General features: G+C 46.2%; 1 protein-coding gene across 1 annotated transcript in view; it reads left to right on the top strand.

Annotated features, from left to right (window-relative positions):
- Window positions 1-17,600, top strand: part of ADAM33 (ADAM metallopeptidase domain 33) — a 106,002-nt gene that overhangs the window by 41,620 nt on the left and 46,782 nt on the right. Inside the window, 2 exon segments of the mRNA XM_087962633.1 lie at window positions 3,307-3,382; window positions 12,365-12,441. Coding sequence (XP_087818759.1) covers window positions 3,307-3,382; window positions 12,365-12,441 — 153 coding nt within the window.

Consider the following 17,600-nt stretch of genomic DNA (forward strand, 5'->3'; position numbering starts at 1 on the left):
ATCTTTTTCAGTCTTTCTGTTTCTCTTTCTGTCTCTCTCTTTCTGTCTCCTTTGTCTTTCTTTTTTCCACTTTTTCTTTCTGTCTGTCACTCACTTTCTCTGTTTCTTTCTGTCTATCTCTTTTTCTCTTTCTGTCTTTCTTTTCTTTCTCTCTCTCTCTGTGTCTTTGTCTTTTTTCCACTTTCTCTTTCTGACTCTCTCTCACTCACTTTCTGTCTCTCTCTCTCTGTTTCTTTCTCTTTCTGTCTTTTCTCTCTGTCTCTTTCTCTCTTTGTGTCTTTCCTTTCCTTTCCTTTCCTTTCTTTTCCTTTCTTTTCTTTTCTTTTCTTTTCTTTTCTTTCCATTCCTTTCCTTTCCTTTCCTTCCCTTCCCTTCCCTTCCCTTTTCTTTACTTCTTTCTTCCTTCCCTTCCCTTCCTCCTTTCCTCCTTTCTTTTCCTTTCTTTTCCCTTCCTTCTTTATCCTTTCCTTTCCTTCTTTCCTCCTTTCCTTTCCTTTCCTTCTTTCCTCCTTTCCTTTCTTTTACTTTTCTCCTGTCCTCCTTTCCCTTCCCTCCCTCCTTTCCTTTCCTTTCCTTTCCTTTCTCCTTTCCTTTCCTTTCCTTTCCTTTCCTTTCCTTTCCTTTCTTCCTTTCCTTTCCTTTCCTTTCCTTTCCTTTCCTTTCCTTTTCCTTTCCTTCCTTTCCTTTCCTTTCCTTTCCTTTTCCTTTCCTTTCCTTTCCTTTCCTTTCCTTTCCTTTCCTTTCCTTTCCTTTCCTTTCCTTTCCTTTCCTTTCCTTTCCTTTCCTTTCCTTTCCTTTCCTTTCCTTTCCTTTCCTTTCCTTTCCTTTCCTTTCCTTCTGTCTTCCTGTCTTTCTTTCTCTCACTCTCTTACTCTATCTGTCAGCCTCTCTTTTTCTCTTCTCTCTCTCTCTCTCTGGGTCTTTCTCTTTCTGTCTTTTCTCTCTGTCTCTGTCTCTCTGTGTGTCTTTCCTTTCCTCTCCTCTCCTCTCCTCTCTTTTCTTTTCCTTTCCTTTCCTTTCCTTTCCTTTCCTTTCCTTTCCTTTCCTTTCCTTTCCTTTCCTTTCCTTTCCTTCTGTCTTCCCGTCTTTCTTTCTCTCACTCTCTCACTCTATCTGTCAGTCTCTCTTTTTCTCTTCTCTCTCTCTCTCTCTCTTTCCACCTTCTTTCTCCCCTCCCTCCCTCTCTGCTTTTGATTAATATTCTTGTCGGGTGCTTGGCTCTTTATTGTCCAGCCCGACATCAGGAAGCGATTTGTCAGCGGCTGAGCTGCCTTGGATGCCTGTCCCAGCCTAGCTGTTGAGAGAGCCCAGGCAGATGGGAGAGGAAGGCTCCAGCCTGATTCAGCGTGAGATCACTGGGGAGGGGCTGGGAGACCTGGGGGTGGGGGAGAGGCTTTTGCTGCTGCTGCCCTCTGCTGCTGTCTGGGAAGAGACCTCCCGGGAGAACGGGGCAGGGTGGGGGGAGACAGGCTGTTCTTTTGCAGAAGCCGGAGTTGTTTGCAGCCAAAATGATTCAAATCGGGGATTCAAAAATACATTCCTGAAATACAGGTGGTCTTTGACTTACAACTGTTTACTCAGTGACCGTCCAAAGTTACAACGGCAAAAGGGACTCAGGATCCTTCTCCGTGGTCAACAACTGTGGCAGCCTCCCCGTGGCCACGTTTGCCCCTTTTGGAGAGACAATCCTGGCCTCTTGGCATTCCCGCGATAGGAGAAGGCCCCACCGTCAAGGGTTTCCCCCGGTTGCCCGGCTCTGGGTCGTCCCTTGGGGACTTTGGGGGAGGGGGAATTGGAGGCTCCTCCGAGGGAGATCCAACCTGGGAGATCCGACCCAGAACGAAGGAGGAATGTCCTGGTGGTGAGGACAATCCGTCAGTGGAACATCTCGCCTCCAGAGCTTGTGGGTGTCACAGCACGGGAAGTTTGCAAGACGAGGCTAGACGGGCATTGGTCTGAAATGGGAGAGGGTCTCCTGCTTGAGCCGTGGGGTGGATTAGAAGACCTCCAGGGTCCCTTCCAGCATTATGATTCGGATTCATTTATCTATTGATTGATCCATCCATGCATCCATGCATCCATCCATCTCTCCTTCCATCCATCTCTCCATCCATCTATCCATCCATCTCTCCATCCATCCATCTCTCCATCATCCATCCATCCATCCATCCATCCATCCATCCATCTCTCCATCCATCCATCTCTCCTTCCATCCATTTCTCCATCCATCCATCTCTCCTTCCATCCATCTCTCCATCCATCCATCTCTCCTTCCATCCATCTCTCCCATCCATCTATCCATCATCCATCCATCCATCCATCATCTCCATCCATCCATCCATCCATCTCTTCCATCTATCCATCCATCTCTCCATCCATCCATCTCTCCATCCATCCATCCATCTCTCCTTTCATCCATCTCTCCATCCATCCATCTCTCCATCCATCCATCTCTCCTTCCATCTATCTCTCCTTCCATCCATTCAGATAGAAAGATAGATCATCCATCCATCATCTCTCCATCCATCCATCCATCTCTCCATCATCCATCCATCCATTCATCCATCCATCCATCCATCTCTCTCTCTCTCTCTCTCTCTCTCTCTCTCTCTCTATCTACTGTCTATCTTCTATCTCTGTCCGTCCGTCCGTCTGTCCCACCATCAATCCGTTAAGGCATCAGGCTAGAAGGCAGGAGATGTTGAATTCAAGCCCTGCCTTAGCCATGAAAGCCAGCTCGATGACCTTGGGCCAGTCCCTCTCTTTCACTCCAATCCACCTCACAGGGTTGTTGTTGGGGGGAAAATAGGAGGAGGAAGGTGTGTTGGATATGCTCCCTGCCTTAAGATTGTTTGTAAAAGTAATAAAAGTGGGATACAAACAAATAAAATAAAATAACTCTTTTATCTCTCTTGTTTCTCTCATCTGTCTGCCTTCTTTCTTCCCCCTAATTCTTTCCAATTCTAGACTACCATTGGAACTAGACTAGACCTACCCAATTTCTGCAACCATTCTTCGCGTCTTTCAGCCTCTAGTCCTCTAATCCTCTTTGTTGCTCTTCTCTGCACTCTTTCTAGAGTCTCAACATCTTTTTTACATGGGGGTGTGTGTGGTGACCAAAACTGAACGCCGTATTCCAAGTGTGGCCTTACCAAGGCCTTATAAAGCGGCATCAACACTTCACGTGATCTTGATTCTATCCCTCTGTTGATGCAGCCTAGGACTGTGTTGGCTTTTTGGGCAGCTGCGAGCAGACTTCTGGATCACCGTTAAATGGTTGTCCATTCCCTCCCCTTTTCTCAGCAGGTTGCTGTCTCCCGATTACACCGAGGTCCATTACACCAAAGACGGGCAGCCGGTGATCGTCTCACCCGACCACACCGTGAGTAGAACGAGTTTGGTGAAGCTGCAGATAAGATTTGAGATCAAGTGCAGCCGAGCTAAGTCAACCATGCGAAGTGGGGTTAGGGGGAAAAAAAAAAGTTTGTTTTCGGGTTGTTCTCAAGTTACCATCATTCCTTTAGTGAGCAAAGTTACAAGGGCACTGAAAAAAAAAGTGATTTAGGACCGTTTTGTTTTTTTTACACTTACAGCCATTGTAGCGTCTCTGTCAGGGGTGGGATTCTACTGGTTCGGACTGGTTTGGTAGAACCGGTTGTTACAATGCTGCGCAGTTTGGAGAACTGGCAAATCGTGCACCTGGCTGACCCCACCCCCTATCTTCCTGGCCCTCCCCTCCCCTCCCCTCCCAATCAGTCCTTATCACCCGCCCCTGTTCTGACCCAAACCTGATTCCAAGGAAACAAACACCAAACGGAGGTAACAGCAAAACCTTTTAATGATTCTTTACGAATTCCGTTCCTTCCCGGTTAAAAGGCTGTTTCAAACTAATCGTCTCTGATAAGAACGAGCCTTGTCAAGGTGGTGCAAGGCTGCCAAGAACACGAGATAAAGTTGCCAAGAAATAGTTCAAACACAAAGAGTCTCCCAAACACCAACCAAGATATTCCGAACGTTCACAAGGCTTGAATGCAGAAACTGTGCTTCCTGCACAGAACTCCGGTTTCTCAGCTGGCTTTATCTCTTAAGGGAGGGGCCATTATCTTGCACCCTTACTCCCGAGTCGCCCGTATGCTGCAGCTGCTGTTTTCTTCGAGCAGCCCTGCGTGCACATACACTGGGCACAGACTCCTTGGGGTTCTCTTCCTCACTGCTGCCAGCCTCCACAATCTCCGAAGGCAGCACCCCACTCTGCGATAGTCCTGGCCCCATCCCTGCATCACACGCAGGCCCCTCATCTGAGTCCTCGCTCTCTGAGACCTCAGCCGTCCGCACCTGCTGCCAGCGAACCACAACAGCCCACCTGGTTATTCCTTACAGTATTTCTTTTTTTCCTTCCACCCATTGATCAGCTGTTCCGATGATCAGCTGTGCCGCAATCCCTCTCGCTGTCTTACTGCTTCGCCCAGGAGGAAGCAACGAATGAAGGAGGAAGGAAGGAAGGAGAGGAGGAGGAAGGAAGGAAGGAAGGAGTGGAGGAAGGAAGGAAGGAGGAAGGAGAGGATGATCAGCTGTTCGATGATCAGCTGTGCCGCGATCCCTCTCGCTGTCTTACTGCTTCGCCCAGGAGGAAGCAACGAATGAAGGAGGAAGGAAGGAAGGAGAGGAGGAGGAAGGAAGGAAGGAAGGAGTGGAGGAAGGAAGGAAGGAGGAAGGAGGAAGGAGAGGATGATCAGCTGTCCCGATGATCAGTTGTGCCGCGATCCTCTCGCTGTCTTACTGCTTTGCCCAGGAGGAAGCAACGAATGAAGGAGGAAGGAAGGAAGGAGAGGAGAGGAGGAGGAAGGAAGGAGGAAGGAAGGAAGGAGAGGAGGAAGGAAGGAGAGGACGATCAACTGTTCTGACAATCAGCTGTGCAGGGATCACCCTGGTTTGTTTTACTGCTTTGTCCAGGAGGAAGGACGGAAGGAGAGGAGGAGGAAGGAAGGAGAGGAGAAAGGAAGGAAGGAGGAGGAGGAAGGAAGGAGAGGATGATCAGCTGTTCTGATGATCAGCTGTGCTGCGATCCTCTCGCTGTCTTACTGCTTTGCCCAGGAGGAAGCAACGAATGAAGGAGGAAGGAAGGAAGGAGAAAAGGAGGAAGGAAGGAAGTAGAGGGGGAAGGAAGGAAGTAGAGGGGGGGAGGAAGGAAGGAAGGAGTGGAGGAAGGAAGGAAGGAAGGAGTGGAGGAAGGAAGGAAGAAAGGAGTGGAGGAAGGAAGGAAGGAGGAAGGAGAGGACGATCAGCTGTTCCGATGATCAGCTGTGCGCGATCCCTTTCGTTGTCTTACTGCTTCGCCCAGGAGGAAGCAACGAATGAAGGAGGAAAGAAGGAAGGAGTGGAGGAAGGAAGGAAGGAAGGAGTGGAGGAAGGAAGAAAGGAGTGGAGGAAGGAAGGAAGGAGGAAGGAGAGGACGATCAGCTGTTCCGATGATCAGCTGTGCCGCGATCCCTCTCGCTGTCTTACTGCTTTGCCCAGGAGGAAGCAACGAATGAAGGAGGAAGAAGGAAGGAGTGGAGGAAGGAAGGAAGGAAGGAAGGAAGGAAGGAGGAGGACGATCAGCTGTTCCGATGATCACCTGTGCTGCGATCCTCCTCGCTGCCTTACTGCTTTGCCCAGGAGGAAGCAACAAATGAAGGAGGAAGGAAGGAAGGAGAAAGAGGAAGGAAGGAAGGAAGGAGGAGGAAGAAGGAAGTAGAGGAGGAGGAAGGAAGGAAGGAGTGGAGGAAGGAAGGAAGGAAGGAGTGGAGGAAGGAAGGAAGAAAGGAGTGGAGGAAGGAAGGAAGGAGGAAGGAGAGGACGATCAGCTGTTCCGATGATCAGCTGTGCTGCGATCCTTTCTTGTCTTACTGCTTGCCAGGAGGAAGCAGAATGAAGGAGGAAAGAAGGAAGGAGTGGAGGAAGGAAGGAAGGAAGGAGGAGGAAGGAAGAAAGGAGTGGAGGAAGGAAGGAAGGAGGAAGGAGAGGACGATCAGCTGTTCCGATGATCAGCTGTGCCGCGATCCCTTTCGCTGTCTTACTGCTTCGCCCAGGAGGAAGCAACGAATGAAGGAGGAAAGAAGGAAGGAGTGGAGGAAGGAAGGAAGGAAGGAGGAAGGAAGGAAGGAGAGGATGATCAGCTGTTCCGATGATCAGCTGTGCCGCGGTCCTCCTCGCTGTCTTACTGCTTCGCCCAGGAGGCATCACGAATGAGGAGGCCCAAAAAGGAAGCGTGGGGAAGGAAGGCGCAGGAAGGAAGAATGAAAGAAGGAAAAAAGCCACACCCACCCAGCCACATGGCCACACCCACCCAGCCACACCCACAGAACCATTAGTAAAAATATTTGCATCCCACCCCTGATCCTTGTGACGGGATCAAAATTCGAACGCTTGGCCACTGACTCGTATTTATGACGGTCATAGCATCCTGGGGTCACTGTGATCCCTCTGGGTGACCCTCTGAGAAGCAAGGGAGAAAGCCAGATTCCCCGAACAATGGTCTTACCCCCCTTGACAACTTTTAAGTGTTTCGCTTAACAACGGTGGCCCGAAAGGTTGCGAAACGGGGGCCAAACTTACTTAGCAAGCCTCTTGCTCGATCATTTCGGTCTCCATTGTGGCTGTAAGTTGAGGACTTACCTGCCGTTGCCAGAATACAGCACAGCACTGTTTTGAACTAACCTCTAAATTGCTTGTTAAACTCTTGCCCTCATACTTCACCAGTCAACGAGCAGCTCCAGAAATTTGCCTTCTCTAAAGTTACGGGGACTTAATTCGAATTTGAATTTACTATCATTAGAACAATTCAATTACAGAGGTGGGAAATATAAGCTTCCTGGGCAGTGGTGGGATTCAAATTTTTTTTACTACCAGTTCGATGAGCGTAGATTGGTGGGTGTGGCAGGGGAAGGATATACTGCAAAATCCCCCTTCCCTCCCCACCCCACTAGCCTGCTTTCCAGCTCCGTTCTCCTGGGCAGGGCAACCAAAGGAGACCCAGCCGATCAGCTGGGACTCAATGGGAGGCAGAGAAGAGATGGGGGTTGGTGGGGCCAGTCAGAGGTGGGATTGGCTGGTTCTCCAGAACTGCTCCAAATTTCCACTACTGGTTCTCCAGAACCGATCTGGACCGGCTGAATATACCACCTCTGTTCCTGGTCCACGCGTGGATGGAAACCATTTTTGTGAGGGTGCCCAACATGGTTGGGTAATGGCCTTTACAGCCCTTAGTCAAAAGGGGAAGACATACAGTTAAAATGAATCATTGGATTGATTTTTACAAAAAGATTAACATCAGTTTTTATGATTAACCCAATAGATCGATGTATTTGAAGCCATAAATGATTTAAAATGTAATTGAAGGGAAAAACACCATGCAGAATCTGACCTAAAAGGCATATGTGTTATGTAGTTATTAGGAAACTCTTGTTACTAACTTTTAAGGTAATCGTTAAAAAGTGACTACAATGTGATAAATCATTATTATGAACTAAAGAGTTAATTAAATGATGTATAAAACAAAGGGGTGGTACACTCAAAGTGGTAATTAAAGGGGATTTTTTTTTTTGAATTATTAGAATTAAGATGGAACTTTTGGAATAATGAAATAAGAGCATGCGACGAAATTGCAAGTGTGACAGACAGAAATATAAAGTACAACGATGAATAGAAAATACATAAAATGAGTTTGAAGCATATAAGAATATTTGAGAAAATTTACAGAAAATATGAAATGTAATGATACGATATAAAATCAAATGTGAATGATGAATATGTAACCAAGGTCACGTTTGTACAGAAATGTGAAAACCTGGAACCATGCTGTTCGTTAAAAGAGATGTTTTTGAAATATAAAAACAAAAAAAAAACTTTTTACCCAAAAAAAAGTGGGGTGGGGGGCAGAAATTATCCGGCCGATGTTAAAAATTCAGCCTTTGACATTGTTTGATTCTCGTGTTTCCTGCGAAGCCACAATTCCTTCTGCTTCCATAAATGTCTTCTTTGTTTTAAAATCAGATGGCAGCAGGGCAGCCCGGGTTAATTAGCTGTTCTGGGAAAATAATTTTATTTTCGTGGGTCGGTGAGGCTAGAGGGGAGAGGAAACGATTTTTACTCATCTTTCTGTCGTTGTTTTGGGTTTGCGATAGCTGGTTTGGCCTTTCGCTTGAGTAAGGAGGCAGAAAATCAACCCTCTTCCCCACCTTCTCCTCGGCCTAATTGTAAATTTTCTCTCATTTTCTCTCCCCTGGATTAACCAAAGGTGCTTTTTTTTTTTTTTTCAAGAGGCAGTAACTGAACTTTCTTTTTGTTTTGTTTTTGTTTTGTTTTGTTTTGTTTTGTTTTTTCCTTGAAGAGGTTTCACTTCTCGTCCAAGAAGCTTCTTCAGTTCTGGCTGAATGCTGGAGACTGGAAGGATTTCTACCCCTTGCAGATAAAACTGGTCATTTGCATCCTTTTTAGAGAGCTGTTGAGGCCACTTGGAGGTTCATCTGTGTCCTTGGGGGGGTCACCTGAGTGGTGCAAATGGGTGTGTAGCCTTCTTGGAACTGTTGAAAGGACGGTGTTGTTGACTGGAGGTAGATGGTGTTGTGTCATGCCCTTGGTGGAGTGGGAGAGGAGGAACAGCCAAGAGGAGTGGAAGTGTGGCTCCAGAGGTTGTGTAGGAGGCTAGGGAAGGGCAGAGGCCGGCTGGGCAGTTAGAGGAGGACCCAGGCCCACCCCCTCTCCATCCTAGAGCATGCAGGGAGGAGAGGATAAGGGAGAGACGGGGTCTAATCCGAAGGAGAGGGCCTTGATTCTCTTCATGGGCTGCAGCTGTGACAACTGAATAAGAGGGCGGACATGCGTATGGGCGAACGCTGGAAACAAAGCATGGAAATATCTCCAGTTTATGGTTCCTCTCTGGGTTTGGCGTCCTTCCCAGTGTGTGTTATCTGTGGACGTCCTCCAGTGCTTATCTTGCCTGGTTTGTGTTGCTTTTTTCCCCTTCTTCTTGTAACTGTTTGTGTGGGATTTTTTTTGTCTTCGGTCAAGAATATTCAGAGCTTGGAAGCAAAGGGAAGGAATAAAAGGGGCTTCACTTGTTTTCTGTAAACTGTTTGTTTTGTATCCCCACCCTGGGTCATCACAGTGTTGTATCCCTCCCCGTCTGTTCAATTTGGACACAGATGATCTCTTTGAGCCCCTCTTTCAAACCAGAGGTCTTCTCTGTCCAAAATGTGGACTTTGCTGTCTTCAAAAGAGCGGCCTTTGTCTTTCAAATGCAGATGGGCTGCTACAATCTTGTCTTGATGGATTTGTTTTCCTGTGTTGTGCCATGTATTTGTTTTGTTTCTCCAATGTATAGATCTGCACACGTCTGACTGCATATGCCACGTTGTTCAGTTTGTGTTCTGGGTGTTTTTGTCCTTGGGGTGGAGAAGCTTCTGCCTAGTGTACTTTTGGGTGTGAAGTGTGCCCGTGTGTTGTGTTGGCTGAAGATCCTTCCTGAGCTTTTCTGATATTCCTGCAATGTATGGAATGACAACCGTTGCTTCGTTTATCGCTCTCTTTTTTGGCCTGGAGATGCTTCTGCTGGCTCCTTCTGTGGATTTGATGAAGGCCCAGTTGGGATAGTCGCAAGGATTGTGTTTGCAACGCAGTCCTTTCCGCAATTCCAAGACGGTTCCACACACTCATTTGCACTATTCGGGGGCACAGATAAATCTTCCAAGTGGCCTCAACGACTCTCGGAGAGAAAGCAAATGACCAGGGGGCTGCAAGGAATATAAATCCTTCCATCCTCCACCGTTCAGTTGGAACCGAAGAAGCTTCTTGGATGAGAAGCAAAACGTCTTCAAGGAAAAAAAAAAACCAAGAAAGTCCAGCTGCCTCTTGAAAAAGGACCTTTTGGAACAACCATGACCCGGATGATGGAAAATCTCCATGGACATTTTATCGGAGCATTTGGCAGCGTGACTATCCTCATAAAAGACAACCCAGGAATAATACACAGACAGTAATAGTGGTTTAATATACAACAGGTATATACAATATACACGTGGTAGGCAAAATACCTTTACAAGCAAGCTTCCTTCTTCCTAACACACGGGGAACTTCTGCACTGAATACTGGTCACAAGGAAAGAGAACCATGCCCTCTAATGGCTGCCTTTTATATACCCACCTCTTAAAGGGAACTTTACTCTCCAGCCTTAAAGGGAAAATACTCAAGCTCTTCTGAATCACGCTTGTTCTATCAGCCTACATCTGGCAGCTATTCACTGCTGGTCAGTTCTTAAATCTTAATACCTTAACATTCCTCCCATTTAAAACTGAACAGCAGATAAACCAAACACTTATACTAATATTAACAGTTATACTGGTGCAGCGTCTTTTACATTCCAATTACAGTGTCATCCAACACCATCTGTATATAACACCCTTTGTGTGTCGGGGAATCTGTGATGACCCGGGGCGTGGCACAAAGGCAACACAATCAGATAATAAAGAGTCCCTTTATGATCTCCCAACTTTGCCCCCAATGTCAAGGTGACCTTCTGGCTGGAGGAGAAAAAACTCTCCCAGGAACAGCCTTTGACTATAGAAAATTAAGTCCAAAACAGGGTAAACACAAACTGTAACTTAAAGTCCAAACCAACCAAACTGAAGTAATTAGTTTGGCAAGGCAGGAGCAAGAATTTCAGACTTTGAAAGCACGGCAAAACTCACACGGCTGGGAAGACGCCAGGATCACAGATAAGCCACGACAACACAAGATAAAGTCACGTTTGCTCCGCACACAGCTTGCCTTTTTTATAAGCTCTATTCCCAGCTGCAACTAATGAAGGGAATCAGGGCCCTTTCCTCCCCCATAAGCCACACAACCCACGTTGCTCCCTTCTCCGTTCCTCCCTGCGTGCCCTAGGATGAAGAGGGGGTGGGCCTGGGTCTTCCTCTGAACCTCCTCTCCCTTGCTCTACCTCTTCCCTGCTCTGCCCAGCTGGACTTTGCCCTTCCCCAGTTTCCTCCACAGCCAACGGAGCCACTTTCCCGCTCCCTGTCGGCTGTTCGTCTTCCTCTTCGGATTCAGCCAAGCAAATACAGCAAATATTTATTTAGTTGTTGGAAAAGAGTTGTTTTAGATGCTGGGTTGTGCTCCAGTGCTCTGAAAATGGGATCTGTTCAAATAATAAAGCCATCAGCTAGGATGAAATTAGCATGATTATTTGATTTTAATTAGGTTTGAGACGCTGCAGAAAATCATGAATGATTCCGCAGGCAAAGTTCACAATAATCTCACCCAGCGAACACTTGCTGATGTAGGTAGTCCTTGACTTCCAACAGTCCATTTAAGGACGACAACACTGAAAAAGTGGGGGCTGATGACCGTGATTCACACTTAACCAGAGTCCCCAAAATGGGGGGGGTTTGGTGGGGGGGGGGTTTTTGTGGGGGGGGGGTGTTTTTTGTTTTCGTGCCTTCCCTGGGGGGGGGTTGGGTTTTTTTGGGTTGTGTTTTTTTTTTCTGGGCTCGATTGTTTTATTTTATTTATATTTATTTTATTTTGTCAAGCGATTATAAGATAACAGCTATGAGTATAAGCATGGTTATGAATACATGAAATGAATACATATAAGAAAAATAAAAAAAACCCAATAGGACAGGGACGGTAGGCACGTTGGTGCGCTTATGCACGCCCCCTACAGACCTCTTAGGAAAGGGGTGAGGTCAATAGTAGACAGTCTAAGGTTAAAGTTTTTGGGGTTTGGGGAAGAAACCACAGAGTCAGGTAGAGTATTCCAGACATTGACCACTCTGTTGCTGAAGTCGTATTTCCTGCAATCAAGTTTGGTGCGGTTAACCTTGAGTTTGTATCTGTTGTTTGCTCTTGTGTTGTTATGGTTGAAGCTGAAGTATTCATTGACAGGTAGGACATTGCAATGTATGATTTTATTTACTATGCTTAGATCGGGCCGAAGGCGGTGTAGTTCTAGGTTTTCTAGGTCTAGAATTTCAAGTCCGATGGCATAAGGTATTCTACAACGAGTAGAGGAGTGGAGAACTCTTCTTGTGAAATATTTCTGGACTTTCTCAACTGTGTTCATATCAGGTAGGTAATGCGGGTTCCAGACTGATGAGCTGTATTCAAGTATTGGTCTAGCAAATGTTTTGGATGCTCTAGTTAGTAGTGTAATATTACCAGAGGAAAAGCTACGTAGGATTAGGTTAATGCCTTTTTGGCTATGTAGTTACAGTGGGCTCTAGCACTTAGATCATTAGAGATCATTAAAGATCATTAGAGATTGTGGCAGTGAGTCTACCAGACAGCTTACCTGCATTTCCCATTTTGTGGCTTCTCTTTTCAGGAACTCTGTTACTTCCACGGCTACGTCCGAGGCTACGTGGATTCCTGGGTAGTGCTCAGTACCTGCTCTGGGTTCAGGTAAGAAGAGAATACAGAATAAAAGAGGGACCTTGGAGGTGTTCTAGTCCAGCCCCTGCTCAAGCACGAGGCCCTCTACCGTACCACCCAAGGGGCTGAAAACCTCCAGTGATGGACCACCCATAATTTCTGGAGGGAAGCCATTCTGTGGATTAATGGTGCAGAAGAAGGCAAGGCGGTTGCTTTCCCTTGCACAAAAGCTGTGGTTTATCCTTATCTGCTAGCTCATTTGTACGACAGGCCCCAAATCCTTGCTTGGGAATGCCTGCTGAAGATTCGGGGGCAGTGAATATATTGTTTGGAATGGAACGGAATAGAATAGAATGGAATAGGAAGAGGAACAGAATGGAACCAAACAGAATAGGAACAAAACAGAACAGAATAGAAATAGATAGATGATGGATAGGATAGAATAAAGTAGAATAAAACAGCACAGCACAGGATAGAGCAGAATAGGAACAGAACAGAAGAACAGAACAGAATAGAAATGGATAGATGATGGATAGGATAGGGTAAGATGGGATAGAATAGAATAAAGTAGAATAAAACAGCACAGCACAGGATAGAATAGAATAGGAACAGAAGAGCAGAACAGAATAGAAATAAGAATAGAAAGAGGAATTTGAACAGAATAGAATAGAAATAGATGATGCTTAGGATGGGATGGGAGGATAGAATAGAATAGAACAGAATAGAATAGAATAGAATAGAATAGAATAGAATAGAATAGAATAGAACAGAAGAAGAGAAGAGAATAGAGAAGAGAAAAAGGGTAGAATTGAAATACAGTGGAATGGAGAATAGGATAGGATAGGATAGGATAGGATAGAACAGAAGAAGAGAAGAGAAGAGAATAGGGAAGAGAAAAGAGAAAAAGGATAGAATAGAATAGAAATATAGTGGAATGGAATAGAATAGAATAGAAACTAAGAGAATAGGATAGGATAGGATAGAATAGAATAGAATATATGGAATAGAATAGAATAGGATAGGATAGAACAGAATAGAACAGAACAGAACAATGTTTGAATTCTAAAATCCCAGAACACTTGATGTTTTATGCCTTCCCAGATGATGATCACCTGGTGGCCTCCAATCCAATCTCTCTCTCTCTCTCTCTCTCTCTCTCTCTGTCTGTCTCTGTCTCTGTCTCTTTCTCTCTCTCTCTCTCTCCTCCTTTCTTCCCCAGTTAATTCTTTCTGTGGTGCCTGGGTTATCTTCGCTGGTCTTTCATTTGGGGCTATGCAACCTCAGTCCTCCCCTTTCCCCCCCTCCCCCCTTTCCGCCCTTTCCCATTCCGGGACTCCTGTAACCGTGGATGCCTTTGAACTGCATCGATGCTTTTCCGGACCCTGGCAGGGAGGGGAGGCGGAAGAGCAGGGGTGGGAGGGGGCTTGGTTGTCCCTGCGTGGGGACCTCCCTCTTTGAATTCCCTCCCGCCCCCACCAGCAAGGGAGACGGCATCCATCCACAGGACCTAAAATAGCCCTGCCAGCCTCTCTTTCTCTCTCTCTCTGGCTTAAGCCAAGAATGCCGGCCAGTGAAGTCACTCTTCAGTTATGCAGCGCCACATGCAACACCCCCTCTCCCTTCCTCCTCTCTCTCACGCCCAGGCCTCATTCCCGACCCCTGATGTCAGCCGGAAGCCCCCCACACTTTTCCCACTCCCTGTGCCTTGTGGACAGGGTCACGGAGAGCCACGGAAATCTCTCTGCTTTCCAGGCTCGGCAGGACTCGAATTCAAGTCTTGGAACTGTGCACCACTGCCTAGCTGGTTTTCCTACTTACTCGGAGGTTGCAAAATGCTTAAGCCACGCTCCTCCTCCTCCTCCTCCTTGGTGGTCTGTGTCCGTCGTAAGGCCAGAGTTTTGTATTGTGTTTGGAGAAGGACCGAGGCAACCCATTCCCGTGTGTGTGTGTGTGTGTGTGTGTGTGTGTGTGTGTGTGTGTGTGTGTGTGTGTTCCTCATTTGCAAGGGAGGGAGATGCTACAGGGAGGATGCTGGAGACATGTAGTATTATCTGGAGCCCTTGGAGCAACTCCAAGGAGCTTTTAAGGCCCTAAAGCAGCCCCCCCCCCCAAAAAAAAAACTTGGCAACTTTAAGACTGGTGGACTTCAACTCCCAGAATGCTCATATAATTCTCTGCTACTCGGATGTTAACACATAATCAGAGTTAAGGGAAGGGAGGGACCTTATTGGTCATCTAGTCCAACCCCCCCCACCCAAGCAGGAGACCCTACACCATTTCTGACAAATGGCAGTCCAGTCTCTTCTTGAAGGTCTCAAGGGATGAAGCTCCCACAACTTCCAAAGGCAACTTCCAAAGGCAACATGGGTGGATTGTTCTCACCATCAGAAAAATTCTCCTTATTTCCAGTTTGAATCTCTCCTTGTTCAGTTTCCATCCATCATTCCTTGTCTGGCCTTCGGGGGCTTTGGAAAATAGCTTGACCCCCCTTCCTCCTCCCTGTGGCAGCCCCTCAAATATTGGAAGGCTGCTCTCCTGTCTCCCCTGGTCCTTCTCTTCCCTAGACTAGCCAGGCCCAGTTCCTGCAACCGTTCATCGTATGTTTTAGCCTCCAGTCCCCTTAATCATCCTGGTTGCTCTTCTTTGCACTTTTTCTAGAGTCTCAACATCTTTTTTATAATGTGGTGACCAAAACTGGATGCAGCACTCTAGGTGTGGTCTTACTAAGGCTTTATAGAGTGGTATTAGTACCTCCCTTGATCTGGATTGTATCCCTCTGTTAATGCAATTTGGGATTGCATTGGCTTTTTTGGCTGCTGCTACACACGGCTGGCTCCTATTTAGCTGGTTGTCCACTCAGACTCCAAGATCCCCCTCCCAGTTCCTGCTATTGAGCCTGGTTTCACCCGGTCTATATGTGTCCTTTTGGGTTTTTCCTGCCTAAGTGCAGGACTTTTCTCTACATTGAATTTCATTTTGTTAGATACAGCCCAGCTGGCTGGAGAATTCTGGCAGTTGGAGTCCACCAGTCTTAAAGTTGCCAAGTTTGGGGACCCCTGACCTAAAGCAACATTTCTCAGCCTCAGCAACTGAGCTGGCTGGGGAAATTCTGGGAATGGAAGTCCACCCACCTTAAAGGCCTCCATGTTGAGAAATATTCCCTCGGCAAATACGGGTAGTCCTTGACTTATGACTTCAATTGGGCCTGACATTTCTGTTGTTGCTAAGTGAGACATTTATCTATTGGAGGAGGAGGAGGATTGTGGGGTCCTTGGTGGTCTCTGAGCTTTGTGGTTTTTCTTGTGGACGTTTCATTACCCAACTAGGGGACATCATCAGAGTGAGGAGAGGGTGGGGTGTGGGAGGAGGAGGAGGACTGTGGGGGTCCTTGGTGCTCTCTGAACTTGGCTGTTTTCTTGCAGACATTACATTACCCAACTAGAGAATATCATCAGTGCTAGAAGGGAGTGGGGTTTGCAGAAAGGAGGAGGAGGAGGAGGTGGTGGTGGTGGTGGTGGAGGAGGAGGAGGAGGAGGAGGAGGAAGAGGAGGAGGAGGAAGAAGAAGAAGAAGAAGAGAGAATAGAGGGGTCCTTGGTGGTTTCTGAGCTTGGTTGTTTCCTTGCAGACTCTTCATAACCCAACTAGATAACACCATCAGTGCCAGAAGGGTGGGGGGTTCGGTTTCTTCTTTATATACTCGTAACTTACCCTGTCAGTGTTGCTGAGACTGTTCATAGTGGTTCCTGAATTACGTTGCCATTTACTATTTTATTGGCTTGTTTGTCTTAGTTGGTAGTTCCTTGATTGGAGTATTGCTTTCTGCTTGATTGTTTCTCGGGTGTTAATCTCTGCTTATCTGGGTGTTGATAGCTGGTGAGGAGGTGTTTTGGTCTTTTGGTTCCCTTTTTAGTCTTTTGATTTGTTTGCTTGGAATGGTGTGTAAGTGTTGTTTATCTCTATGGTTTCTTTGGAATGGTGTGTAAATGTTGTTTATCTCTATGGTTTCTTTGGCATGGTGTGTAAATGTTGTTTATCTCTATGATCTCTTTGGAATGGTGTGTAAATGTTTATCTCTATGATCTCTTTGGAGTGGTGTGTAAATGTTTATCTCTATGATCTCTTTGGAATGGTGTGTAAATGTTGTTTATCTCTATGGTTTCTTTGGCATTGTGTGTAAATGTTGTTTATCTCTATGATCTCTTTGGAATGGTGTGTAAATGTTTATCTCTATGGTCTCTTTGGAATGGTGTGTAAATGTTTATCTCTATGATCTCTTTGGAATGGTGTGTAAATGTTGTTTATCTCTATGGTTTCTTTGGAATTGTGTGTAAATGTTGTTTATCTCTATGATCTCTTTGGAATGGTGTGTAAATGTTTATCTCTATGATCTCTTTGGAGTGGTGTGTAAATGTTTATCTCTATGGTCTCTTTGGAATGGTGTGTAAATGTTTATCTCTATTGTCCCTTTGGAATGGTGTGTAAATGTTTATCTCTATGGTCTCTTTGGAATGGTCTGTAAATGTTTATCTCTATGGTCTCTTTGGAATGGTGTGTAAATGTTGTTTATCTCTACGTGCCTGTTGATGGCCAATTTGTCTGAGTTTCCATGAATTCTCTAGCATTTGGGGGGGAATTTAGCTTGGCCTAGGATGCTCAAAGCTTCCTGGTTGAAACCAAGGTGAAATCTGTCCATAGTTTGTGTGAAATTAAAAGAGTTTTCATCCTGTTTTCCGACTGCTAGTCGGTGTTCATGGATGCCGTTAAAAAGGCTCTGTTTGAGTTTCCAGAGGCTGGTTTTGAAATCCAAGCAGGGCATGTCTGCAAGATGAAACACTTTTAGCATGGTTGGGATGACTTATTTCTAATTTGGACCGCTGCGGTTTGAACTCAGGATGAAGAATTTCAAGACTAAGTGGTTTTGCATTTGAGTCGTAGAAAATAGCAACGGCTGAGAGAAATTGGCTGCCAGTTGCATGCCAGTTTTGGGTGAGGTGAAGCCAAGGCTCCCTTTGAGAAATGACTGTTTTCCTAATTTTCCCCCCCAATGTGGCTATTTTCTGGATTTGGGGTGAAGGGGAGGTGAAGGCCAGGGCCAGGATAAATTTTGGGAAGATCTGGGTCTGTTTCGCTTGCAGAAAAGAAATGAGCTGATAGCAGCCTTCCAATATTTGAGGGGCTGCCCCAAAGA

Source organism: Notechis scutatus, chromosome 4, assembly GCF_049901735.1.
Source record: "Notechis scutatus isolate UNSWTSFEM ecotype Mainland chromosome 4, rNotScu1.2, whole genome shotgun sequence".
Lineage (NCBI taxonomy): Eukaryota > Metazoa > Chordata > Lepidosauria > Squamata > Elapidae > Notechis > Notechis scutatus.